At 45.8% G+C, this 27,362-nt stretch overlaps 1 protein-coding gene across 6 annotated transcripts; it reads left to right on the forward strand.

Moving 5' to 3' along the window:
* The first annotated feature begins 741 nt into the window (after positions 1-741).
* MTHFS (methenyltetrahydrofolate synthetase) lies at positions 742-27,262 on the forward strand. 6 transcript variants are annotated; one of them, XM_082198860.1, is made up of 5 exons: positions 742-1,045; positions 8,278-8,542; positions 9,309-9,360; positions 20,930-21,069; positions 25,729-25,864. In XM_082198860.1, exons 1-4 carry the CDS (start codon positions 893-895, stop codon positions 21,039-21,041), a joined length of 582 nt encoding a protein of 193 aa, XP_082054986.1. In that variant the 5' UTR covers positions 742-892; the 3' UTR covers positions 21,042-21,069; positions 25,729-25,864. The 6 variants fall into 6 exon arrangements, with proteins under 6 accessions (XP_082054986.1, XP_082054988.1, XP_082054987.1 ...); XM_082198862.1 differs by having other exon boundaries at positions 20,933-21,069; XM_082198861.1 differs by having other exon boundaries at positions 20,930-21,082; positions 25,729-25,846.
* The last annotated feature ends 100 nt before the right edge of the window (positions 27,263-27,362 follow it).

Raw genomic sequence — 27,362 nt, forward strand, 5'->3', positions numbered from 1 at the left:
ATGAATGTTTGAAAGGGTGTGTGAAAGGTCATGTATTTAAGTTCCAGGTAGCCAAGGACAGACAGATTTCATTCACACACACACACACACACACACACACATATAATTTTCTGTTTTACATTTTAGAATATGCATTTAAACATCCTTAAAATATCAGTGACTTCCCTTCTTCCCTTTCCATGGTTCATTTTGCATATCTTAAAACCCTGCATATTTTACATAAACTGAACCATTCAGAATTCCATTATTACATCCATCAAAACTTATTTACACTGTTTATCTTAATGCTGCCAACATTTTCAAGTGTACACAATCCCCCCCATATATTCAATAAACATTTCCCAGTCATTTCTTCTTATTCTAATTCTGTATGTCAGATCTGCAAGCTGCACATATTCAGTCAGCTTCAGTTGCTATTCTTCTTTAGTTGGGACCTCGCTGAAAACATGGGCCGGAGTAGTGGCATACATAAATAACCTTTTTTGACACCTGGAAATTTCAGTTTGAATTATCCCTAGCAGAAAGGACTGGGTTTTTTTTTTTTTGGGGGGGGGGAGATGTACACATTTATGTGGATTTGTGCGTGCGTGTGTGACAAATTCCAGAGAGGTCACCCGGTTAGGCTGCAATAGATTGCTTTGAAGTCACTTTGGCACCAGATGAAAGGGAAAATCTTCCCCCCCCCACCCGGTATTTTGCCAGGACAAAGGTGAGCGCCTCTCCCAGCGAGGAAGTCCAGCTTGTTCGCCTTTCCCTCCGCGCTGAGGACATTTAAGCGCAACCGACAGCCCCCGCGGAGCCCAATTCTGCGCGCTCCCTGCACTCCTTTTCCTGAACTGAGCCGGTGTCGTCGAGGCGCCTCCTCGGGGAGGCGGCGGAGGCTGCGCTGCCTATGGAGAGCCGAGGGGAGGGCGCAGCCGCCTCCGCCGGCGACATGGCCGCCCTACACGCCGCCAAGGGAGCGCTGCGAGCGGAGCTGAAGCGCCGCCTGGGAGCCCTGAGCGCCGCCGAGAAGCTGCGCCAGTCGCTCCTCGTGCGCGGCAAGGTGGGTGAGGGCCAGCAAGCCTGTCTCGGGGAAAAGTCTTTTCTGTGGGTTTTTTTCTCCCCCCGGCCCCGGCTAAGCGTTTCCCCCAGAGGCCGGCCAACCCGTGTCCCTCAAGGCTCTTTTGCCCTCTTCCCACGCGACGCTGGTCCACGTGCAATTAGAAAAACGAGGCGGGGAGCGGGGGAAGCCCCTTTCTGCACGGAACGGCGCGCGCGGCTGCCCGGGAAGCGCAGCGCGTGCGCCCTCGTCCCCCCACCCCCGCGCGCGGGTGTTTAAGATAGAGACCGAGAGAAAGTGAGAGTGTGAAGTTCCGTCTGGGGGGGATTCCCTCCCGCCCAGAGAAAAACCCCTCCTTGAGTTGAATGAGGGCGCCTAAGGTGACGCAAGGGAACGGTCCGCACGTGGAAAGGGGCGGACGCGGATATGCCCCTGGAGAGGGTGGGAAGTGAGTGTTTTTTTTCGGAAGTGAGGTCGGTAATGCGTCATCCCCCGGAAACGTGTGCGTGGGGAGCCCCTGCGGATACGCAGGCCCCTTCGGAAGTGAGATGTCCCGTTGAGTTCATTGTGGCTGCTTTTACCCCAAAAATGGATTGCGTGTGTTTATGGAACTGGTTTTTGTTTTTGTTTAAAAACCTATTGCGTTTGTTTGTTTGTGTATTGCTTTGAGGGGATGTTATGCAAGCCGCTTTGTGACCATCGACGGTGAAATAAATTAATGTTGGAAATAAATGCAGAATTAAAGGGGTTTAGGGACTGCAAGCCTTACGCTTTAAAAGAGGGAGCGGGGCTGAGGGCTGAAACTTTTCTGGAGGCTCTCATACTCTGGCCTGGCAGCCTTTCTCCTTCCCACATGTGGTGACATGGGGTAGAATTCAGCAGTTGAGAGAGATGCATTTTGTGTATGCTCAGAGGCAGCCTCTACTTTATTGACACATCATGAATTCATAGGGCGGAACATAATACATAAAAAGCAAAGCTTTGAGCACTGCCGATGCAAAGTAAGATGCTTCACTTTTGTGCAGTATCCATCAATTCTGTCATACCATTCATCATTCTTTTATATATATATATTTATTTCATTTTAATACACCACACACACAAAAGAAATATAGAAGTAAACAAATATCCATCACCTCCTAGCAATTGAAAAGGAAAAAAAGGAAGAAAAACAACAACTATATTAAATAGTTCTCACAATACATTTAACATAAAAATGACTTTTTTTCTATCATTCATAACCACCTTCTGTTTCCTTTTCACCCCATTCTCAGAGACCGAAACCTCCTTTTGCTTACATAATATTTTGAGATGAGTGACAATGTTCTACGAATGGAATGTGTTAGAACTAGACTGGACCCAGCATGAGAATGGCATCAAATAAGAATATTGGAAGCTGCCCTGTACTGAGTCAGAGAAATGGTCCATTTAACTCGAAGCGCCTTGAATATTTCAGGCAGGGCAAATTTCCCACATGGGAGAGACCCCTGCTTGAAATCTTGGAGAGCTGCTAGTAGTCAGCGTAGGTAAAAGTAAAGGTAAAGGACCCCTGGATGGCTAAGTCCAGTCAAAGGCAACTATGAGGTGCGGCACTCATCTTGCTTCAGGCCGAGGGAGCCAGCATTTGTCCACAGAGAGCTTTCCGGGTCATGTGGCCAGCATGACTAAACTGCTTCTGGCACAATGGATGGCCCTGACGGAAACCAGAGCGCACAGAAACGCCACTTACCTTCTTGTCGCAGTGGTTCCTATTTATCTACTTGCACTGGCGTGCTTTCGAACTGCTAGGTTGGTAGGAGCTGGGACAGAGCAACGGGAGCTCACCCCGTCGCGCGAATTCAAACCGCCAACCTTCCAATCGGCAAGCCCAAGGGGCTCAGTGGTTTAGACCACAGCGCCACCTGCTCCCTAGATGTTCCACTGTTCCCTTCTGTATAAGGCTTCTTATTTTCCTGCAACGCTGACGGCATGTCATGCCAGTGTTGATGCTTACACTATCTGGGGACTGAGGGTTACGAACCATGGGATGCATAACTTCTGAGCCTTTCCCCCTCCTCCCTGCACAAGGTTCAAGATCATGGGTAGGCAAACTAAGGCCTGGGGGCCGGATCCGGCCCAATTGCCTTCTAAATCTGGCCTGCGGATGGTCTGGGAATCAGCGTGTTTTTACATGAGTAGAATGTGTCCTTTTATTTAAAACGCATCTCTGGGTTATTTGTGGGGCATAGGAATTCATTCCCCTCCCCCCCCCAAATAGTCCAGCCCCCCACAACGTCTGAGGGGCAGTGGACCGGCCCCCTGCTGAAAAAGTTTTCTGACCCCTTCTCAAGATGCTGTGTGTGCCTTAATTAGTATCAGAGGGGAAGTGTTTTTTCCTCTCTAATTTATCATATCTCCATCACTTTGTCAGCCGTGTGTGGGACAGAGGTGTTAAATGCTTAAAACACATCACTTAGGACTACTTTGGTTACAGTTTCGTACCTGCGCAAATATTTCTGTGTCCGTAAGCTGCCTTGAGCGTGGTTTTAACTATGGAAAGGCGACATACAAGTGAACGATTGTGATCATGGTTTTGCTCTGAACAGGTCTTTTGTTTCATTATTACAACGGTTTCCTGTTTTTGTAATTGTATTTTTGGTTGTTATAACTTGCCCTGGTGCATGGAAATGTTAGAAATCACAATCAAAGCAGCTTCTTGATGTTATGTTGTGAACCGTCCTGAGATTTATGGGTATAGGGCAGTATACAAATTTAATAAATAATAATAAGAAGGGGGGGGAGTATTATGGAAGGGAGGTTGGGGACGTGGGTTGCAAGTTGCATATAAGTTGTATATCCACTGACCCACTAAACCTGCTGAACGCTCTTGTGCTAAGGGATGGCTCAATAGTTTGTCTCCTGTGTAATTCCTTGCAGGCCTCCCCCTCACTTGTATAATAATGTGAGAATCCTTATTGTTATGTACTGAAGTTCTCACCCTGGGCCAGCAGGGTGATACTGTAGATAGTTTTCACTCGGGTCCACATATGCAAATAAGGGATTGAAAGTGACGTTCAGTGATTGGATAGTTACAGAAGGTTGTTACAGTTGCGTTGTACTGGAGCTCTCTATAAGCAGGCTGGCTGAACCCTTCAATTCAGTTCTGGCCTGACATGTGATTAAACAAGAGCTGTTTGAAGAATCGCTGTGTCGTCTGATATGTTCACCCACAACTTAACACTTCTCTCCCAGTAAATTAAAACCAGTTTTTAAAGCATCTCTGTTTCTTGTACACCGGAGTGGAGTTAGGAGCCCTGCTCCATCCGATGATAATTCGCCTTTCATCTTCATCTGGCTTTTCAGTACCCTGAAATGTAACAAGATGCTGTCAGTCAGGGCCTGAACGAGATGTATTTGAGTAACAGATGGGGGGAGAGAGATGAAAGAAGCCCACCACTGAAATGCCAGAAAACGAAAAGGAGATGGAGAGAAAATTTATTTATTCGAATGATTACTCATTTGACAGAGGTCTTAATTTGAAATGAGAGTAGCTTGCACTTGGTTGACCTCACCACTGGCGTTTAATTAGTCACTGGGTGCCTTTGCTTGCTGAATGTTTCCTTTTGTGACTGAAGTCCTGCTGGTTTGCATGCTCTGATTCGGCAATAATAGCCATTTCCTGATCCAGAACAGCAAACAGATTCCTTTTTTTTTCTTTCTTGCTTTTGGTAAACTGCTGTATAGTTTCCTGTGTTGTTCACAGTGCTGTGTGGCTGTGGAAGTTTCCACTGTGGGTGACTTCTCTGCCTTTAAATAAGATCTCTGAATCTCCCAGGGGTAGTGGGAGCGAGGCCCGTGCACATCAAAGTACATTTAATTTAAATGCAAATATAGTGGGAAATTTGCAAATTTTAAAAATAACCTATTGCCTGATGTTGAAGCTTGGTTGGGAGGGAAAGGTTTGGTATCAGGAAAGGAGCTCAAGTTTCTAGGCCAGTTTAAACCTGGCAATGGCCCAGGGCAGAAGTAATTCTGGACTCTTCTAAACTGGGCCAGCCCTATCATTAGGTAGGGGGAATGTGACTGATTTTGGGTGTTGTGAAATGACAGCAAATTCTTCACAGAATCACAGATTTGTAGAGTTGGAAGGGACCACGGGGGGTCATCTGGTCAAACCCACGACTCTGAGTAGACTCATGCTCTACTGATTGCGTTGGTTATTTAATTTCATATTTAATATTGCATTGTATTTTCACTTCCAGGGATGAGGAGAGGTGCTTGTGGGCCATTCAGCCTCAGGTGCCAGCATAACATGAACACCTTGATACACCTTTGATATTCTGGGGGGAGCATCATTCGTTCTGCCCTCTTGGGCAGCAAAATGTCTTCGGTTATGTGATGTACTGAAGTTCTCACCCTGGGCCAGCAGGGGGATACTGTAGATAGTTTTCACTCAGGTCCACATATGCAAATAAGGGATTGAAAGTGATGTTCAGTGTATAGTTACAGAAAGTGGTTACTGTTGCATTCTAGTGGAGCTCTATATAAGCAGGCTGGCTGAACCCTTCAGTTCAGTTCTGTTCTGGCCTGTGAATAAACAAGAGCTGTTTGAAGAATCGCTGTGTCGTCTGATATGTTCACCCACAACTTAACAGGTTAGCTCTGCATCCAAACCATGGCTGGCTCTAGAGTGATTTCTCCCCTCCCCCCACCTTCCTTGTGTCAATCACAGCTCCATATTGCGTTGCACCAGTTTAAACCATGCTTAATGCAAACCATGGACCCCTTGGTCTGAGGTGGGTCTGCAAACTATGGTGATCCTGCCATGTTGTTTGTATAAACCATGGTTTTCATTAGCATGCATGTGATTCAAAACTCTGATCGGCACCAGGAAGAGGAACATTCTCTCCAAAGAGGTGGGGTGAGAAGGGAGTACGTTTTCACAAGACTGGATCTTGATTTGCAGGTCATATCAAAGTTCTACTTAGAGTAGACCCATTGAAATTAATGGATCAAAGTTGGTCATGCCCATTATTTTCAACACTCTGAATGGGACCGGCATTGGGTAGAACCCATTGTTTGTAGGGAGATAGTTCTAAGTGGTGGGCTTCCAAACTTGGATGACCTTAAATATAATCTGGAAAGCGGCCTGATCATGCCCAGTGTTGTGTCATCTCTGAGCCTAAGAAGATCTGCCTTTTCCCAGTACTTGTTTGGGAAACCTGCCAGGAAAAAAGCATACCCCCAATTTTTGGTTCCTTGAAAGAACAGAAGGATGCAGACATTAATAATGAAATAAAACACAGTATTGACAACCGCCTTGAGTAGCTCCTTGTAAATAAATGGGTGTAATGTTCACATATATCAGTTTAAAATATATATTTATATCCTGCCTTTCCAGCTTGCAGTAAGTTGTGAGCCACTTGAGGCAGCTAACGAGATTTCAGATTAAAAGAATCATACAGTATATACAACCGTCAGACCAATAAACACAACAAATAAACTTGGTTGTAAGAGGATGATTTAAGAGCCAGTTGACCCATAAACCTGTTGGAATAAAACATGTTTTAGTTTGGCGTCTTCAAGCCTTCAGGGAAAGGGGCTCCAAAGCCTAACAGCGGCACAAATTCGTCAGAAACCGTGTAAAGATTGGCAAAAATTATGGCTGAACTAGCTGATACTTAGTATGCCTATGGTGTTTTCCTGAGTGCTCAAGGGATTTCATCTACATTATTTGCACAATCCTAATAACAGTTTTGTAATGTTGGCTGCTTGCATTATGCCCACATTACAGAGAGTGTCTTGCCTCAGGTCATCCAAGTGAAGCTCAAGGAGGAGCGGGGATCTCTTCAGGGACTCCCAGCTCAGTTTTCAGATTGAGTTCATGCTTGTAACTATTACGGCGAGTCCCGCTGCAGAGATAAGGAGACTCCACAGCCCCAAATGAGAAAGCCTCTGAAAATAATCCCGTTTCTTAATCCTGTTTACCAGATGGTGGTGCTCCCTGCGGAGAAGCTGTCAGAAGCTAAACACTTGGGGGAATTTGGGGATTCAAGAGTGCATGTGTGTGTGTAAGTTTTAGGGGGCATATGAAATTGGTTGCCCAAGAGAACCCAAACACCTGCCTAGCTCCCTAGAAGGTATGTTAAGAAGAGGGCTGCTGGATCAGGCCAAAGGTCCACCTAGTGTGGGGGGCTTGACTATATGACCACTAAGGTCCCTTCCTCCCCTCCTTATTTATATAAATTTATTTATTTGGTTTTCAGATTAAAATTTTACAGTCACATATCTAACATGCAACATAAAAGCAAGATTCCAGACAATCTCACGGACTTCCCTCCTCCCCTTTGTGGGTCCCATTGTTAATCATTTCCTCCTTCATCTTTTATGATCATTCAAATCTTTTACCTCTCCATTGTATCCAAAATTCACCATTAAACTACAAGTGTTATCCCAATCCTACTAATGATTTTAACAGTTTACAATGGTTTTTAAGATAAGTTACAATTCCCCCCCACTCCTTATTAAAATTTTGGTCTTCTTGATTTCTGATTCTTCCGGTCGTTTTAGACATTTCGACACAATCCATCAACTTGATCTGCCATTTTTCTCTGGTAAGGACTGTTATGTACTGAGTTGAATAGGATCCAAAATGCAGCAGTCTGATTGGTCCTAGAACAATGGGATTCAGAATGCAGCAGTCTGATTGGTCCTAGAACTATGCAGCAGTATGATTGGTCTTCAGGAGCCACCCAATCCAGCTCCAGATGGAAGTGAATCCACAACCTGATTGGCCTACAGGAGAATTCCGGAATTAGCCAATCACGTGCAGCCCATTGTGTAAATAATGTATATAAAGCAAATACATTGGGGGAACTTTCATTCCTCCTCACCACTAGGAGCTGAATAAAGAGCATGAAATCCACTCTCAACTCCGAGTATATTTCAGGACTTTATCTTCTTTCCATCTGTGGGCCAATAAAATCGGTGCAGCCGTGGTCATATACATAAATAGTCTTTTCTGCTCCCTTGGGATTTCGGCAACTCGCTTGGGATTTGGGGGTTTTTTAAAGAAAAAGTTATACTGCTATGGTCCTTTCCAACTGTATGATTTGATACACTATTAAAAGAACAACAACCCTGGTTACAGTTGGAAACTTGGATTATGTGGTTAAGAAAAGGTGGGTTCTCCCACCGTTTTTTCTCGTGAACTTTCCAATCTCTCTGACTGCAAACTCCTCTCTTTCCCAGTGCAGGTGCTGGAACATCCTAAATACCAAGCTTCTCAGAGAATTGCAGTCTTCGTAAGCATGTCGGATGAGGTCCAAACAGAAGAAATCATTAAGGACATTTTCCAGCATGGCAAAGAGTGCTTCATTCCGCATTACAAGCCCCGGAGCAGCCACATGGACATGGTGAAGCTAGCTTCCTACGAAGAAATTGCTTTGCTCCCCTTGACTTCCTGGAACATCCATCAGCCGGCTGAAAATGACATCAGGGAAGAAGCCTTGTCAGCGGCAGGTGAGCTTGGCGAGCACAGGGCTGTAATTTGGTGCCAGAATACATCCTTGTGGGAGAGATGAGCAATGTTATGACATATCAAGGCATGGACGGTCATTGACGGAAAATATCCAAAGTGGTACAGTGGTTAGACTGGGAGTGGGGACCCTGTCGCCTTCCAGACGCTGGTCTCCCAATCCCCATCAGCCTCAGGCAGCATGACCAACGGTCAGGGATCATGGGGCTTGTAGTCAAAAACATCTGGATGACTCCAGTTTCCACATCTGTGCTCTGTTGCACTGCAAAAACACACATGCAATACAGCGCGCGCGCGCGCACACACACACACAGAGAGCAATTGTTCTGGAAACAGACTGGGACTATATCTGCATGTTAGTCTGTGAATCAGATCAGTTCTCTTCAAATTGACAAGATGCACGGACCAGAGTTGCCTAAAAACATGGTCTGAATCAAATCATCATCATCATCACCATCGTCTATTTATACCCCACCCTTCTGGCTGGGTTTCCCTAGCCACTCTGAGCAGCTCCCAACAGAATATTAAAAACAAGATAAAACATCAGACATTAAAAACTTCCCTAAACAGGGCTGCCTTAAGATGTCTTCTAAAAGTCAGATAATTGTTGATAATTGACATCTGATGGGAGGGCGTTCCACAGGGCAGGTGCCACCACCAAGAAGACCCTGGTTCCCTATAACCTCACTTCTCACAGGGAGGGAACTGCCAGAAAGCCCTGAAAGAGTTTCCTGCTGCTGTTTTCTGCAGATGCAATAGAGGCGGTGAAGAAGGTCCTCTTCGCCATCGCTATCACCACTTGGTAGGTTCGATGTTGAGCTCTAACATCTGTCAGGTCCGATTCAGAATGAGTTTTCCACCACCGGTGCTCTAGCCATCTCAGTGATTGTTTCATCGCCCTCAGCTCCGGGGAAAACCACGGGGCTGTCCGGGCTCCATGCAATCGGAGAGGGCGCTTCGGAGCCAGACAGTCGATAGCCCTGGTTAACTCCACAATCCAGCGGTCCAACAGGGAATCAGCTGAAAGGCCATCAACATGGGATAAAACATCCCCTACCACTCTCTGGAAACCATTTGGATCAGGCTTCCTCAAACGCTGCCCTCCAGATGTTTTTGGCCTACAACTCTAAGATCCCTAGCTAGCAAGACCACTAGTCAGGGATGATGGGAACTGTAGTCTCAAAACATCTGGAGGGCTGAGTTTGAGGAAGCCTGATTTGGATCCATTAAGTGGTGGGGCGGACCATCTGAATTGGTCCCACCTCCCTACAGAGGGGAAGGGTCACAGAAAAGTCCTTCAAACATCCCTCTCCGCCCCCCTCCAATTTTTAAAATTGAAAATACTTCGTTCTCCTACAGGACTTTAGAATTGGTACATAAGCTAAGAGAAGGGGGAAGAGCAATTTCAATTGTGGGCAGAAAAAATTCATTAATCGCATACGTCTGCATGAAGGTATAATGAGTGAGCTATTTTAATCATTCTCAGACTGACATTCTATGGACATTAGGTGCATACCTGCATTTAAGAAGCCCTGGAAAAAATCCACCCGTGTAGTAAATAACGTCTTGACGGCCCCATTGAAGGATTTAAATAAGATGTGTGCAAAATGACAGATAGATGGAGCGCATATGTTGGAAGCGGCGATGTTAAATATAACTACATAATGGGAAAAACAGAAAATGGTCCAAACAAGATTGTAAAGTGATTGCCAGGACTATTAGATTTTCTTCCCTTCAGGGAGGGTTGATTAAAATTTACAGTACAATATATATCCAAGCGAGAGATTAATTTAAAAAGTATTTTTTCCTTGCCTTTTTTTTTTTTTTACACTGGTCATAAAAAAGACCATGGCATGAGACAAAATTGAAAATCAAGGCTTAGCTCTTAATGTAATTTATTTTTTAATGAAATGATTTGAAGTTTGGAATGAACTTCTGCTCAAAGACAATGAGCCATGGCACTTCTGTGTCGGGTGGGTGGGTATTGGGAGAGGGGATTTGGGTCTAGCAAGGCATTAGTATGCTGGTGAAAGAGCCCCTCTGGGGAAGAAGGGGAGCTGGAGCAGTTCCTGATCTTAGTAGTGCTTCTAAACTGCCAGGGATTCTCAAGGCAGAGATGAATTGAACGGTACCGTCCTTTGCAGGCGGAACTCAGTTCCACAGAGTTAATTTCCTTATTAAATTTATAGCCTTCTCTTCCTCCCAAAGGAGCCCAAGGGCTGGAAACATCAGGTGATAAAATAATAAAAACATCTCAAAAATTAAAATAAAATCCATTTCGGATCCAGACCAGGAAAGATCCGAACTGAAAAGCCTTGTTGAAAGAGGAAGGTCTTCAGTCGGTGCTGAAAAGACAACTGAGACCGTGCCAACCTAAACGTTCAAGGGGAGGGAATTTCGCCACTCTAAAGGCCTGATTCTTACTTTGTGTAGAATGGAGTTACTGATACAGTAGGATCTGCAGAAGAACATCACTTGCAAAGTGCAACGATCCATTGGGTATGCAAGTGGTGAAATGATACCCACATTGCTCAGAGCCCTTTTTGTTGTGTTTTTGTGGGTGTGTTTTGCAACATGTCACTGGGGCAATAATAGTGCATAAGTGGACGATTTATACTGGGCTGCCTGCACATCATTCCACTTTATTAGTTGCTCTGCAATGCAGGGACGCAGGTGGCGTTGTGGTCTAAACCACTGAGCCTCTTGGGCTTGCTGACTGGAAGGTCGGCAGTTCAAATCCCCGCGACGGAGTGAGCTCCCGTTGCTCTGTCTGTGGACAAACGCCGGCTCCCTCGGCCTGAAAGTGAAATGTGCGCCGCAACCCCATAGTCGCCTCTGACTGGGCTTAACCATCCAGAGGTGCTTTACCTTACCTACCTAACCCCAGTGTTACTTCATTATTGGGCTCCTCTGGCACTACAGTGCAACAAAAGCAAGACAATCCCCCCTCTGGGACATTTGTGGTATAAATATTACAGGGTTTTAGCAGGAAGCTGTGGGGCACGCACTAACTGGAAATGAAACTGCACGTTGTATCCAAAGCTAGCCTTACTCGGAGTATTTATTTTTATCAATTTGTTGCGCTGACTTTCCCACTCCCCCCCCCCCACAAGGCATAATGTAAAGGGAATTGGGGGTTGCTTGTGCGTAGAGGGTGCGGATGCTCTAGGCAACGTTCCCTGGCTAAACCTTTCCCTGGCTGGACAGCCTTTACTCCGTGGCTGTGTCAGTCACTGGCAGAATCCGTCAGTGGGCGTTTCCTGAACTTCTTCCAACATAAAAACTCCTTGACACCAAGTCTCTGCCTAGACTCCCTGCACGGAAGTCTTCTGCGCAGAGTGGGCGTGGCCAGCGGAGGTCCTGGACTCTCCCCGCTGGTCTCTGTGGAAGAGTCCTGGAGCCCTCTCTCCGAAGTCCTTCCCTGCTCCCCTTCCTCCCAGGTGTCACGCTGATTTCCTTCCCCAAGGGAAGTGTTCTCTCTCCCTCTGCTGGTCCCTTCTCCCGCATCGTCGGGGAGCCTTACCTCCACTCTTGGCTCCGATGGCAGTTCTCTGACACATAAGTCCCCCTCCTCATTTAACCCCCACAGCAACCCTGGGAGGTAGATCAGGCTGAGAGGCAACGACTGGCCCAAGGTCACCCCGAGAGCTGCATGGCTTAGTGGGAATTTGAACTCTGATTCCCCAGGTCCCAAACCGACAATCTAACCACAGTGGGGCTAGATCTAGTGGAAGGTGTTTTGGGGTTGTTTTTTCAGAGAACTGTGGGTGGGGGAATTTGGGTCAGGAAACCGAAATCTGTCGAGTCTGTGGGAAATGGCTGACCCAGATGAGCTGTGTGCAAAACGGCTCACTTTCTTTCTGGAACTTGAGCAACGAGGGCTACTAGAGGCCCGAAAACGCTTCCTTTAGCCAGCAGGTGTCAGTATTCTGTAGATTTAGTAGTGAGATGGAGTGACACACTCCCCCCCCCCTTCGCTCCATGTAATTAAATTCTTGCTCAGGCATTGCAGTCACATACAGGAGACAGATCAGGTGTCCCCGGGGAAGTCTGAAGGCAGCTGTGCCATGATGTGCAGTCATTTCTCTTAAATGTGAGTGTAAGAAAAATACTTGTGGGGTTGGGGCTGTGACAGGGGCCAATGAAATCATGAATACTTGGGAGACAATACATTTTTTTTAATTATTTTATTTTATTTTATTATTTTATTATTATACCACCCTTCATCTGAATATCACAGGGCAGTCCACAACATAAAAATGCAACACGAGAAAGCAAAATACACAATAAAACAAAAACAAACAAATAACCTCCACCTCTTACAAACACATTTAAAATGATTCTCTGCTAATCAGCCAAATAGGGGTAAATAGGAATGTTTTCACCTGATGCCGAAAGATATGTAATGACGGTGCCAGGCGAGCCTCCCTGGAGAGAGAGCATTCCACAAACAGGGAGCCACCACAGAAAAGGCCTGTTCTCTTGTCGCCACCCTCCGGACATCTTGTGGAGGAGGCACATGAAAAAGGGCCTCAGATACAGGGTCTGGATCGGTTCAGAGGCCGTCCTTGAGATATCTGGAGACAGTGAATGTTCTGCTGGGATTTTCTTCCCCCTCTCATAACGCCAGAATTCAGAGCCACTTGGCAAAATTGATTGGATGTGGACAGAGCCACAAGTATTAATTTTACCTGGTATAAGAAGGTTAGTTTATACAATGACACATTCTAACTAGGCAAAAGCACTCAAGGAGGGTACAAAGCAGAGCTGGGAAAGGGTGTTGCAGGTGTGTGTGTGCGCGGGGTGTAGGTTTGAGAGTCCAAAGGGCCAGCAGTTGTTGTTCAGTCATTTAGTCGTGTCCGACTCTTCGTGACCCCATGGACTAGAGCACGCCAGGCCCTCCTGTCTTCCACTGCCTCCCGCAGTTTGGTCAAACTCATGCTGGTAGCTTCGAGAACACTGTCCAACCATCTCGTCCTCTGTCGTCCCCTTCTCCTTGTGCCCTCCATCTTTCCCAACATCAGGGTCTTTTCCAGGGAGTCTTCTCTTCTCATGAGGTGGCCAAAGTATTGGAGCCTCAGCTTCACAATCTGTCCTTCCAGTGAGCACTCAGGGCTGATTTCCTTCAGAATGGATAGGTTTGATCTTCTTGCCATCCATGGGACTCTCAAGAGTCTGCTCTAGCACCGGGGCCAGCTAGAATGGCCAAATTTGGCCCCTGGGCTTGAGATTCGCCTGGGTCAGACTAGATGATCCTTCCAACTCTTACAATTTTATGATTCTAAGTCCTGGCATGCCTGTGCGTCTAACCTTTCCATCTTCATTTCCCCCCGGAATGAGCACTTCCACACTGAAAGGAGGAGGAAAGGATAGCTTTTGTCTTTGGCAGTCTGTATGTTTTGCAGGTAATTCGCTTGCGAGTTTATTGTCAGGCAGGTTGCTAAATTGCCAGCGAGATGAAATTGCAGAAAGTAATACTCAGAGACAGGCGTATTATTCTGCTTTGATTCAACATGTTCACAGCTTCTCAGCGCTGCTAGGTGGAACTGGTGCAGCTGATTGTAAACTGATAAGACGTGTGGTTATTTTATGCTTGGGGTTTTTTGTTTAATCCATGTGAATATATTTCAAATCTTTGACTGGTTGTGCTTCACCACCCACACACAGCAGAATTGGCACAACCCAGAAGTTTGAAGAAAAATCCTTTATAGTGAGGGGTGGGCTGTAACTCAAAGGAGTGGGAATGGGACATCCTGGAAAAGGACAATGGAGAGACGTGGTAGAATGTGAGCCATCTTGTCTGGATAGGTAAAATTTCCTGGTTCACACTGAGAAGCCATTCTTAAATGCCCTCTGGTTTGGAAGTGAGTTGCCCATAGAGATCATTGGAGACATCCGAGATATTAATGCAGCTGGGATTCTGCCATCAGGATCTCCACACCCTGCAAAGCAGCCATGCTCAGTGGCAATGGCTGGTTGGGGATAAATCCCCCCAAAAGCGGAGAGTGGGGGGATATTGGGGTCTGGCTGGAATAAAAGACCAGATCAGACCAAACACTCAACCTAGTTCAGTATCCTGCTCTCACAATGGCCATCCAGATTCCGGTGGGAACACAACGCTCTCTCCGCTTGTGGACGTGGGTGGTGCTGTGGTCTAAACCACTGAGCCTCTTGGGCTTGCCGATCAGAGGGTTGGCGGTTCGAATCCCTGCGACATAGTGAGCTCCCGTTGCTCGGTCCCAGCTCCTGCCAACCTAGCAGTTCGAAAGCACGCCAGTGCAAGTAGATAAATAGGTACCGCTCCGGCGGGAAGGTAAACAGTGTTTCTGTGTGCTCTGGTTTCTGTCATGGTGCTCAGTTGCGCCAGAAGAAGCTTAGTCTTGCTGGCCACATGACCCGGAAAGCTGTCTGTGGACAAATGCCGGCTCCCTTGGCCTGAAAGTGAGATGTGTGCCGCAACCCCATAGTCGCCTTTGGCTGGACATAACCATCCAGGAGTCCCTTTACGTTTTTTTACCTGTTGCTACGCACTACCGCCAGATCCCAATCTGCTTTCTGCCCTTCCAATTATTTTGAAGCTAGCTGCCCTGTAAGGCTGGACAATATCTGGTTTTCATCATCACAATATATCTCCAGCTAAACATCGCAATATACCAATTCATCACAATGTCTGAAATAAGGAGGGGCCTGTGAAGAGGAATTGGCTGGCTTCACGGTTTCCCTCACATTTTGCATAGCTGTAATGGTTCTAGGGGTTCCTCGTGCGTAAGCCTGTCCCAACACCTGGCTGCGTTGCCTGAGTGAACCTTTCCTGTCCGGACAGCCACTCACCCGTGGCTGTCTCAATCGCTGGCAGAATCCGTCAGTGGGCGTTTCTTAAACTTCTTCCAGCAAAGAAGCTCTTTGATGCCTAGTCTCCTCCTACTCTCCCTGCGCGGAAGCCTTCTGCGCAAGGAGGGCGTAGGCAGCGGAGGACTCTTCCTCTCCCCACTGGTCCCCTGCAAGGAGTCATGGGACCGCCTTGCCGATTCCCCCATCTGCCCCCCTTCTCCACTGGAGCTACGCTGATTCCCTTCCCCAGAAGATGGGCTGCCTCTCCCACTCCCGGGACGCTCTCTGGGATCCCTTTGGAACTTGCTCTCTCCCTCCGTCACTGATGGCAGTTCCCTGACAATAGCACACAGCACACCCACCCACCCACCCCATGATTCGTAATCTATTGCCAGGTCAAAAAATATGAAACCAATATACCATGATGCGGACTTGAAACCGGTTTTGGATGCTATATCAATATATCGTCTAGCTCTACTGACTTGTTGCCTGTTAATCATCTTGTATGCAGGTTAAACATACACAACTTTCCTCATAGGTAGGGATGGAATTTAGCTCAGTTCTCACTTAAAGCCAAATCACACTGTGGAAACTGAAGTGCAGCCATCCTTTGAAATCTGGACTTACCTGAAATTTGCTATGCAGTTGTCCCAACTATACAGCGTTTAAAAAATATTATGCATATATTTTATATATTGGTGAAAACGGCATGCAAAAAATGCATTCTGTGAGGAGAAATTGCTTATGAAAACATGTCCATTGGTCAAAAGTGCATGCAAGAATTAATATAAATCCATTCCAAAATGTATCACCACCCCCCTCAACACCTTCAACACCTTCATCCTTTGCCTTAAAGTGGACATTGTTGCAAGTGAAGCTTTGGGGGAACAGAAATAGAGGAAGGAAGGAGAGAGAGAGAGAGAGAGAGAGAGAGAGAGAGAGAGAGAATTGAACAAGAGCTATCAAATCCCAACAGACCTGAAAGGAGTGGAAGCTGCAGGAAGAATAGTTGTTAGCGTATGCCTCTGCTTTGCTTCTGTTAGGTGATGAAATGTCAGTATTCCTTTGCCTTAAACTTTTATGACTTATATCCAAGGGAGAGTCATGCTTTTTTGCTCAGGAGGGCAAATGTGGGCCGGGAAGGTAAATTCTTCATGCTGACACAGATCTCTGACACAGAAGAAGAGAGGGATAGGGCTCTGTTACCTGGAACCTACTTGCGGATTCTCCTGACGGCCCTCATTTTCTGGGAAGACCGCTTACAGATTGTAATGATCTCAGGCAGGCAAGCAAGCTCCGACAAGAATTAACGAGTCTCTGGCTGTTTTATGGTACCTTTATTTACAATTCACATCCAGAGATGTGCCTGCCGCTCTTAGCTACGAGTTGGTCACTCTGAGTCTCCGCCTCTTTTGCAGCATGAAAGGCGCCAAAGTCCAGTCCTTCCGCTCTTGTACTTCCGTTGCATTTTTACCCTTTCAGCTCTTCTGGTTCAGGGAGAAGGGGGGGGGGTGGACTCCCCTTCCTCTCTCAAACAAAGAGCCCTCTAAACTCTGCCTCCCTCCTGGTTGCATAGCAACCCTCTCAATGTCGTCTATCTCCTCCTCCCCCTCTGCCTGTGAGCTTTCTGAGTCTGCTGCTTTATCTGAGTATGGGAACTCTAGATGAAGGGGGCCCAAACTATCCTACCCCTGCTTTGCCGGCATTCCCTCTCTCCAGAGTCAGACACTGGCCCCCTGTAGAATGGCATTCCTTCATTTTCACAGTCAGCCTCTTCTCAGGCATTCGATTCGGCCACGTCTCTGACACAGATACACTCCAGAGGGAGAGTTCTTGAGTGTTTCTGCTGGAACGGTCACCTATGTGGAGGTCACCTATGGGAGGAACTGTAGCTTATTGGTGTTGCACCTGAACTGCAAGTAGAAGGAGATAGTTGAGTGGTACGGCATTTGCTTTGCATGCAGGAGGTCACAGCTGCGTGCCAGAGTACCTGCTTTGTATGTCAAAAGTTGAAGGTAAGTTGTAGAGCTTTGCATGCAGAAGGTCCCAGATTCAATCCCCGACATCTCCTGCTAAAAGCTGATGGGGAAGGAAAGTATTCCCGAGCCTTTGGAGTGTCAGGGAGAGATGACCAGAGATGGAGAACTTGTGGTCCTCTCCAGGCATTGCTGGACTCCAATTCCTGATGGTTGACTATGCTACCTGGGACTGATGGAGTCCAACATCTGGAGATGTTCTCCAGCCCTGGAACAGAGAATACCGATTGGGTCTAAGGGCAGCTTCCTAAAAGTCTGTTTGGAAAAATTAAAAGTACAAAAAAACAGCTTAACATGGAATATATATAAAATTAGCTAAATCTGTCCCCAGCAAACGGGCTTGCTTTGCCGATCCATTATTGTTGCTTTGCAATAGAAAGACAAAAGAAGAAATCCACTTTATTTTTGAGATAGTATGGCAGAGAAATTTAACTTGCTTTTTGTTATACTAGATGGGGCAAGCTCTTGGCAAAGATGGCACCTCAATGTATCAATGTCTGCCATTCCATTGGGTGGCTGTTTCAGACTTAATATGCCATCTCTAACGCAGGGCTGGAGCAATAGTGTATATTTGATTTTGAGTGTTTGACAATTCCTGGTCTATATGCAGGAAGCAAATTTAGGTAGAAAATGTGCTGCTCATTTGCAAACTCTGAGGATTTATTTTCTTAGAGGGCCTCCCCCCCCCCAACCTCCGAAGTATTGTTTCAATATTTATTCAGAACGCTATTTATTTAAGGCTACATTTGCACATTTATTCAGTCACGAATTCCTGCAACTTCTCGTTTGTCCTGCTAACTGTATGTTTGCCTTTGACACCTTGCTGCTGCATTTCAAGCACAAACCATTGCATTCAGCGGATCTTACTTCTGAGTAGACAGGCAGAGGGTTGCACTGGCTGGTTAGAGTGTTTTAAAAACATATTAGTCAAGAATTCTGGACACTATAGTGTTTTATATTTTGCTGAGAACTGTAGCTTTGGGAGGGAAAAGCTACCGTTCCCATAATTCTTTGGGAGAAAGGATGTGCTTTAAATGTAGAAAAGTACAGATGGTAATAAGAGTCACATCCATTGCTCCAACTATTTGTTGCCTCTACCCCTGTCTGCCATTGGCATATGGCCCCTGGAAGATTACCTATGAGGGAAAATGGCCCTGCAGTCTGAAGTTTCCCCCCACTTTGAACTCACAAGATCAGCACCAGACATATTGAAATATTTATACCTTTCAAGGATATTGCAGATCTGGGCTCCATTCTTACTTGAAAAATAATACATTTACGTTTATTTTATTATTTCTGCATTTTCTATTCAGATAAGCACAAGAAGCTTTGGCAGGAGCTGTGAGGAGGGCCCGGCAGTCACTACATTTCCAACACCCATCCAACCGCCACTGATACCAATATACAAATAAATTGCATCTCCCAGTCAGACACCTCAAATAATTAAGTGAGATGAAACAATTTACTCCAGACTGGAGACATTAAACAAAAAGATTGGGGAGGGAAGAGCAGAGACGGGGAAGCTCGTGGTAGATTTCTGTTGCAAATATAACAGGAAGATACCACATCAGTCCATATTGACAGTAAAAAATAATCTATCAACTCCAGTTTAAACATATATTAATATCAGCAGACCATATGCCCTGATAGATACTAACATAGATAAATACTAACAGCTTCATACCTGGCGTTGCTTAGGAATTCTAAAAAAACACACCCCAAAACGTGTAGTTTTGAAAGGTTCGGTCCATCGTGTTAATCCAATTGTCTCCAAAAGAGATGAAATCCTTCCACTTGATCTTAGGAACTATTATACAGAATTGGGTTATGATTCCTTCACAGGTGTCCAAATGCATAGGAAGCAAAGAATTTTCAAAAATATATACTAGGCCATTGCCATACGTCCGGATTTTCCCAGACATATATACGGAATACTGCAGTCAGCAACAGTGCCCTGGCAGAAATCTTACATAATGCAACACGGATATATGAAAAAATGAGATTAATAAATAATTTGCTAAGAAATGCAGGTTAAAAAAAACAAAAAACACAAATGTCCGGGGGAAATCCGGATGTATGGCAGCTTATGTTGGCAGTGCCGTTTTTGCTGTATTACCATAAAAAAAGCTCAGAAATGGCATTTTTAAAAGCAGTTTTGTCTGAAAAGCTCAACCACTGTCCGGATTTGTAACTGTTTGAAATAAAGGTAAAGGACCCCTGGACGGTTAAGTCCTGTCAAAGGCAACAATGGGTTGTGGCGCTTATCTCGCTTTCAGGTCGAGGGAGCCGGCGTTTGTCCACAGACAGCTTTCTGGGTCATGTGGCCAGCAGAACCAAACCGCTTCTGGTGCAGCGGGACACTGCGACAGAAGCCAGAGCGCATGGAAACGCCATTTACCTTCCTACCATATTGGAACCTATTTATCTACTTGTGCTGGGACAGAGCAACAGGAGCTCACTCTTTCGCAGGGATTCGAACCGCCGACCTTCCAGTCAGCAGGCCCAAGAGGCTCAGTGGTTTAGACCACAGCGCCACCCACGTCCTTAATTAGGCAACCTTAATATATACTGAAGGGACGCGGGTGGCGCTGTGGGTTAAACCACAGAGCCTAGGACTTGCCAATCAGAAGGTTGGCAGTTCGAATCCCCGCGACGGGGTGAGCTTCCATTGCTCAGTCCCTGCTCCTGCCAACCTAGCAGTTCGAAAGCACGTCAGAGTGCAAGTAGATAAATAGGTACCACTCCAGCGGGAAGGTAAACAGCATTTCCATGTGTTGCTCTGGTTTGCCAGAAGCAGCTTAATCATGCTGGCCACATGACCCGGAAGCTGTACGCCGGCTCCCTCAGCCAAGAAAGCGAGATGAGCGCCGCAACCCCAGAGTCGGTCACGACTGGACCCAATGGTCAGGGGTCCCTTGACCTTTACCTAATATATACCAGATACATTCAAATGTAGAAAGGGCAGTAATATGTTCAGATTACCCTTCCAACTTTGAAACAGCTTCCACGTTTGCTGTGCATGTTAGTCTCCACATTGCAGGAATATAATTTAGAAGCGTATGAGCACCTACAAATGTCAAGGATTGTTTCCAAAGCAAAGTTATTATGAACCATAATATTTCACCCAAAAGAGGACGCTATACAACAGGCCCACATCAATGAGGTTTTATCAGTATCACATCATTGGCACCTATCTGAATGAGTGAAAACACACACATACAGCCAAGAGTTTTACGGCACCTTAAAGACAAACAAGATTTATTGTGGTATGAGCATATGTGGACAAAAGCCCACTTTGTTAGATGTTTGAAGTGTTATCAGCAAGAGGATAGAATTAATTAACAAGATGTATATACCACTTAATTAAGAATTCGTTTAAAGCATATCAAAGAAAACTAAGTGAGCCTAAAGCTTACTAACAGGCCATGAATATCCCAGGGTATCTCTTAACCAAATGACAGGAATAGCCAGCAACTCCCTTCCCACTTTTCTACTTGTACACAGCAGGTTCAGCAAGAGCGTACACAGACCATCAGAAACAGGCTCTCTTCTTTTCGTAATGAAATACAGTGCTTTTGCTCCTACATCCATCCCCCCAGCGAATAAAAGTTCCTGAAGTTTCCCTCCTCTGCAAAAACTAACAAGTAAGATGATGAGGTTCGTTCCAAAGTGTTGCACAGCCGCCGCAGGCTCATTTGTTTCAAATGTCCCCTTGGCGATTCCCACTCCATATCGGAACAAAAATAGCAGATCGGCACAATGGTTGCCTTTAAGCTTGGCAGCGGTTCAGGACGGCAGCCGGTTCCCTTCTTCTCCCTGGCAGAGGCATGAATCAACGTCTGAAAGCCCAATGGCCAGCAAAACCTCAGCTCCTGAGTGCAAACATGCAATTCAAGCCGAGAAAACACCCGGACTTCACTCCTCCTTTTCCCTGCTATTGTTTCCCTCTTTGCACAGAATTCTTTCCAGCCCCTGAAATGCTATTTTCCACCAAGAAAGTAACAGTTGTGTTGGGGGTGGGAGACGGGACAGACACACACAAGCAAACGGTGGCGTTGGGAAGATGGACACCACAGTGTTACTGAGATCCAGTGTGGTGTAGTGGTTAAGAGCGGTGGACTCGTAATCTGGTGAACCGGGTTCGCTTCCCCGCTCCTCCACTTGCAGCTGCTGGGTGACCTTGGGCCAGTCACACTTCTCTGAAGTCTCTCAGCCCCACTCACCTCACAGAGTGTTTGTTGTGAGGGGGAGGAAAAGGAGATTGTTAGCCGCTTTGAGACTCCTTGAGGGGAGTGAAAGGTGGGATATTGAGTCCATACTCCTCCTCCTCCTCTTCCTCCTCCTCTTCTTCTTCTACTACTGAATAGCTAAGTCAGTAGAGCTTGAAACTCTTAAGAAGAAGAGTTTGGATTTGATATCCCGCTTTATCACTACCTGAAGGAGTCTCAAAGCGGCTCACATTCTCCTTTCCCTTCCTCCCCCACAACAAACACTCTGTGAGGTGAGTGGGGCTGAGAGACTTCAGAGAAGTGTGACTGGCCCAAGGTCACCCAGCAGCTGCATGTGGAGGAGTGGGGAAGCGAACCTGGTTCCCCAGATTACGAGTCCACCACTCTTAACCACTACACCACACTGGCTCTTAATCTGAGTGTTGTGGGTTTGAGTCTCGCCTTGGGTAAAAGCAGTGCTTTTTTTCTGGGTGTACGCAGGGGTACGCATACCCTTAAACATTTTATGTTTTTTGTGCTTTTGTCCATTTACTGTATTTACTTTTCCCGATTTGAACTATAAAATGGTGATTTTCTTGAGTCAAAATGAGAGTACCCCTAAACATCTTTTTTGAAGAAAAAAAGCACTGGGTAAAAGGTCGCAGGGGGTTGTACTATGTAGATGATCTGGTGGTTCCTTCCAGGTCTACAATCGTACGATTCTATGATACAGAGCACAATAAAAACTGTAAAAACAAGAACTCCATCCATAGCCCCCAAATCACAATCCATTCAATATACAGTCATACCTTGGTTCTTGAATGCCTTGGTACTCGGACATTTTGGTTCCCCAACTCTGAAAACCCAGAAGTAAGTGTTCCGGTTTTTGAACGTTTTCTGGAAGCTGAATGTCTGACGTGGATTCCGATTGAGTGCAAGAAGCTCCTGCAGCCAATCAGAAGCTGTTCCTTGGTTTTCGAACCGTTTCTGCAGTCAAATGGACTCCTGGAACGGATTAAGTTCGAGAACCAAGATACGACTGTTTTAGAGGGAGGACATCCTAATCAGTCCTTCAATTTTCTTCTTGTTGCTGTTTAGTCGTTTAGTCGTGTCTTTGTGACCCCATGGACCAGAGCACACCAGACACTCCTGTTTTCCACTGCCTCCCGCAGTTTGGTCAAACTCATGCTGGTAGCTTCGAGAACACTGTCCAACCATCTCGTCCTCTGTCGTCCCCTTCTCCTTGTGCCCTCCATCTTTCCCAACATCAGGGTCTTTTTCAGGGAGTCTTCTCTTCTCATGAGGTGGCCAAAGTATTGGAGCCTCAGCTTTACGATCTGTCCTTCCTGTGAGCACTCGGCAGATTTCCTTAAGAATGGAGAGGTTTGATCTTCTTGCAGTCCATGGGACTCTCAAGAGTCTCCTCCAGCACCATAATTTGAAAGCATCAATTCTTCAGCGATCAGCCTTCTTTATGGTCCAGCTCTCACTTCCATACATCACTACTGGGAAAACCATAGCTTTTACTATACGGACCTTTGTTGGCAAGGTGATGTCTCTCCTTTTTTTTTTTTTTTAAGAGACATCAATTTTCTAAGGCAAGGGTAAATTTAAAGAGTATTGGTCCTCATCCAGTATGCTCTTATCCTGTGAGCCCATGACGACATGGACGGTCATATATTCTGAGTTGGAGAAGTGTCCCAGCCAGGGCCCCAATCTATAATGAATCCTATTTTCCTTTTATCCCTTATGCTACAGTCCAAATTAACCAGCCTATAGTTAAAATGCTGCAGTGTTGTAGAACTACCAGATGTTTCCTTTCTTCTCTTAAAAAGAAAGCCGGGGTAGAATCTTGATTATTATTAACTGCACAAGCCGAGTTTTCATCTTATTGATTGCATAATAGATCAACTGCAAAAATAATTATACCTGTGAAAAGCTTGAGCAGGAGGGGGAAGGCGCCCGCAGCGAAGCAATCCTAGTTTGTAATTTTTAAAAAAGAAAGAGTCAGGGATGTGAGCCTGCTTGGACGAATTAAAACCAAACTGTGGAAGAAACAATCATGAAAGTGCCCTGGCCAGCAGCACACACTAATATCAAGAGAGAAAAGCGGAATTAAAGAGAAGTACCAGGAACGTGGAAATTATCCTTAAGAGATTGTTTAGTTGTTTCTACATCCATATTGTTTACCAATCACTTGTAACCTTTATGTGATTGAAATGTAAATTATGGTGCATATATCTAGGATTTCAAACCAGTTAAAGAAATCCTAACCAAGCGTAAGTGTTGTTAATGATTCAAATGAATCTGCATGATTGAGAATGATAGCACTGTGTGTGTGTTTGTGTACTCACACATACACCTTTGTTGTTTTGAAATGATGTCAGCACAGCTGGCATCATAGGAGCAGACTTTATATACCACATCAGACCACTGGTCCATCTACCAGTAGTTAACATAAAGGTACCCCAGTGTGGTGCAGTGGTTAAGAGCGGTGGACTCGTAATCTGGTGAACCGGGTTCGCGTCTCCACTCCCCCACATGCAGCTGCTGGGTGACCTTGGGCCAGTCACACTTCTCTGAAGTCTCTCAGCCCCACTCACCTCACAGAGTGTTTGTTGTGGGGGAGGAAGGGAAAGGAGAATGTTAGCCGCTTTGAGACTCCTTAGGGTAGTGATAAAGCGGGATATCAAATCCAAACTCTTCTTCTTCTTCCAATGGTCTGACTGTGTACAAGTGAGCTTTCCGTGCTCCTGTGCTGCTCTCTGAATTTCATGGTGTAGAGTACTTTAAAAAGGGTTATTTAGAGAAAGAATGCGTACAAAATGCCTACAATGATCCTTTTAAACCAGGTCTATGATTGATTCGATTGACATCCTATGCCTTTTTTAAATGTGGTGGTGTTTTTTTCGAGGGTATTTTTATTGGGTTGTTGTTTTTATTTTGATTATATATTTTGATTTTCTTCTGTGAACCACCCTGAGACCTCTGGGTATAGGGCGGTATATAAATTCCAGTAATAATAATAATAATACAGTTGTACCTTGGTTTTCGAACACAACACGTTCTGGAAGTCCGTTCAACTTCCAAAAGGTTCAGTAACCAAGGCATGGCTTCCAATTGGCTGCAAGAGTGTCCTGCAGCCAATCAGAAGCTGTGCCAGACGTTCGGCTTCTGAGGCAAAGTCCACAAACCGGAACACCTACTTCCGGGTTTGCGCCGTTCGAGTTCCAAGTTGTTCGTGAACTAAGCTGTTCAAAAACCAAGGTATGACTGTAATAATAATGATAATTGGTGCAATTTTTATGCATTAAAAAAAATCCACAACAAAAAAATCTGTATGGAATAGACCTGTGAGTGAACTCATACATACCATGTTTTTTGCTCTATAAGACTCACTTTTTCCCTCCTAAAAAGTAAGGGGAAATGTGTGTGCGTCTTATGGAGCGAATGCAGGCTGCGCAGCTATCCCAGAAGCCAGAACAGCAAGAGGGATTGCTGCTTTCACTGTGCTTTCACTGAGATTCAGAATATTTTTTTTTCTTGTTTTCCTCCTCCAAAAACTAGGTGCGTCTTGTGGTCTGGTGCGTCTTATAGAGTGAAAAATATGGGTAATTGACACAGATCAGAAGAATCCATCAGTCCCTAACATGAGAACAGAGCTAGCTTGCTGCCCTCAGCTGCGCTTGAGGACACTGTCCCATCCATCACCAGTATTGGGAGTAAATTTCTACTGCCTCTCAAGTTGGTTTCTGTACATGGGAGGGGGTGGTACAATTTCGGTTTCTCTCAAACTTTTCCCCACTTTTAAGTCATAGCTGCTTTTAGATTTCCTCATTCTAGTGAATGGGGAACCACAGAGCTTTTATTTTACACAGCGTGGCTCAGGAGCGAAACTGCATATTGAAGCAGAGAGCCCACAGAGCGACTCAGAAACAGATGAGAATTTAAAACAACATAGCTATAAGGCAAATCTTGAGGTCTGTGAACACGTCAATATATGCCACCCTTCCTGAATAAGTAAAAAGGAAATGAGTTGGTGAAGTCAGTACTGTTTCACTCAAAATATGTGTTTCTATGTTCTCTTTTCAACAGGGGGTCTGGATCTCATCCTCGTACCAGGACTTGGTTTTGACCAAACCGGCAACAGACTGGGAAGAGGAAAGGGGTACTATGATACATACCTGAACAGGTGCAGACAGCATCCCAAGGGAAAACCTTACACAATCGCCTTGGCTTTTAAAGAACAAGTATGTGACGTGGTCCCTGCCTCTGAAAATGATGTGAAAGTTGATGAAATCCTGTTTGAAGACAACTGACCTGGAACCAGTTTTTATGAATTCCTAAAGAGCTGTAGAGCTGGTCCACAACTGCACATTCACCGCTGGCTGCATTAACATGTCTGAAAGGCTTGCTCCAGATTACAGATCGAGTGAAAGGTTCATCTAGTCTAGCATCCTGGTCTTGCGTGGCGAGTTCCCGCCTCCCCCCGGTGGAAATAACAACACATGACACAAGTATTTAGGTTAATGTGCTAAAAATGCCCACAACTTTATTGGTTACAGGTGATGAGCGGTATTGGCTTAGGCATTGGACCTATCGGCTATCCGGCTTCAGCCTGTTTGCTTGAGGACCAGGAAGGGTTAACTGCCAGTAGGGGGAGTCCTGCTGATGCACATCAACTCGGAACTCCCCCGGGGTCACTGCTTGGGGGTGTGCCTTAGGCCCTCACCCCCATAGGCTTCGGACAGGGCCACGCCCCCCGGAATCCTTTATTGGACTACCCTTCGCAATCTGGGGGAGGTGATGGCACTTCCTCCCCCCTTCATCTACATAACAATACCCCTACCAATGCCTAACCCCCAATCCCAGGAAGCTGTGACGATTTGCTACGAGGTAGGTGAAAAAACCAAGTGGCTGGTGCCAATTTGCCAAGTGGAAAAATTCCTACCAGGCCCCTTGACGGCGACCAACCGAAGTCCATAGCAAGGTCTTATGAAACCTAAATTAAACCAGAGGAGCTACGGCGGCAAAAGAGGGAGATCCTTGGCCGTGTCAGTGCTAAATAGCGCCAACCACGCCTCCCCCAGGCCAGCCGATTGGCTGGCTAGGGAGATGACGCGGCCAAGAATTCCCTCAATGGTGCGAAGGCTGGGAGCCAGCCCCCGCGCACATGGGGAGGGCGTGAAGCCCGCAACCCCACCTCCCCTCGAACTCGGAAGTGGCTTTACAGTGGCCAGCCAGTTACCTACAATGGACAGGATCTGAGTGGAAGAGCTCTTTTTCCATGCAAAGCCAGTGGAGTCCACAGAATGTGCAATATAGATGATGATGGTGATGGTGATGATGATGACGACGACAACAACAACAATAATTTAGTATTTCTACTTCTCCCATCTGACTGGGTTTCCCCAGCCGCTCTGGGCGGCTTTCAACAGAACATTAAAAACAGAATAAAACTTTGAACATTAAAAACTTTCCTAAAAACGCTGCCTTCAGGTGTCTCCTAAAAGTCGGATCACATTTTTACACATAACAGAACATGATACATTTGTGTTTTATCGGATATACACCTGTCTCATAATCTGACAATTCAGTGTGATTAAAAGATTATTTGTTTCACCCGAAAGGCTTTGCGTTGAATTAAGATTTGTCTCTCACTCGCCTATAGACATTTTGGGGGCCGTGCGCATTCTTCTTGTAAACCTTTCATTCCAATTTTAACTCAG

This window comes from Podarcis vaucheri, assembly GCF_965113315.1.
Source record: "Podarcis vaucheri genome assembly, chromosome: 14".
Lineage (NCBI taxonomy): Eukaryota > Metazoa > Chordata > Lepidosauria > Squamata > Lacertidae > Podarcis > Podarcis vaucheri.

Excerpts from the sequence above, each read along its gene's own strand:
- MTHFS (XM_082198859.1), top strand. The coding sequence starts at position 893 with ATGGAGAGCCGAGGGGAGGGCGCAGCCGCCTCCGCCGGCGACATGGCC. Across the intron at positions 1,046-8,277 it reads CGCTCCTCGTGCGCGGCAAG|GTGCTGGAACATCCTAAATA; the intron begins GTGGGTGAGGGC and ends TTCCCAGTGCAG. Across the intron at positions 8,543-25,728 it reads AGAAGCCTTGTCAGCGGCAG|GGGGTCTGGATCTCATCCTC; the intron begins GTGAGCTTGGCG and ends TCTTTTCAACAG.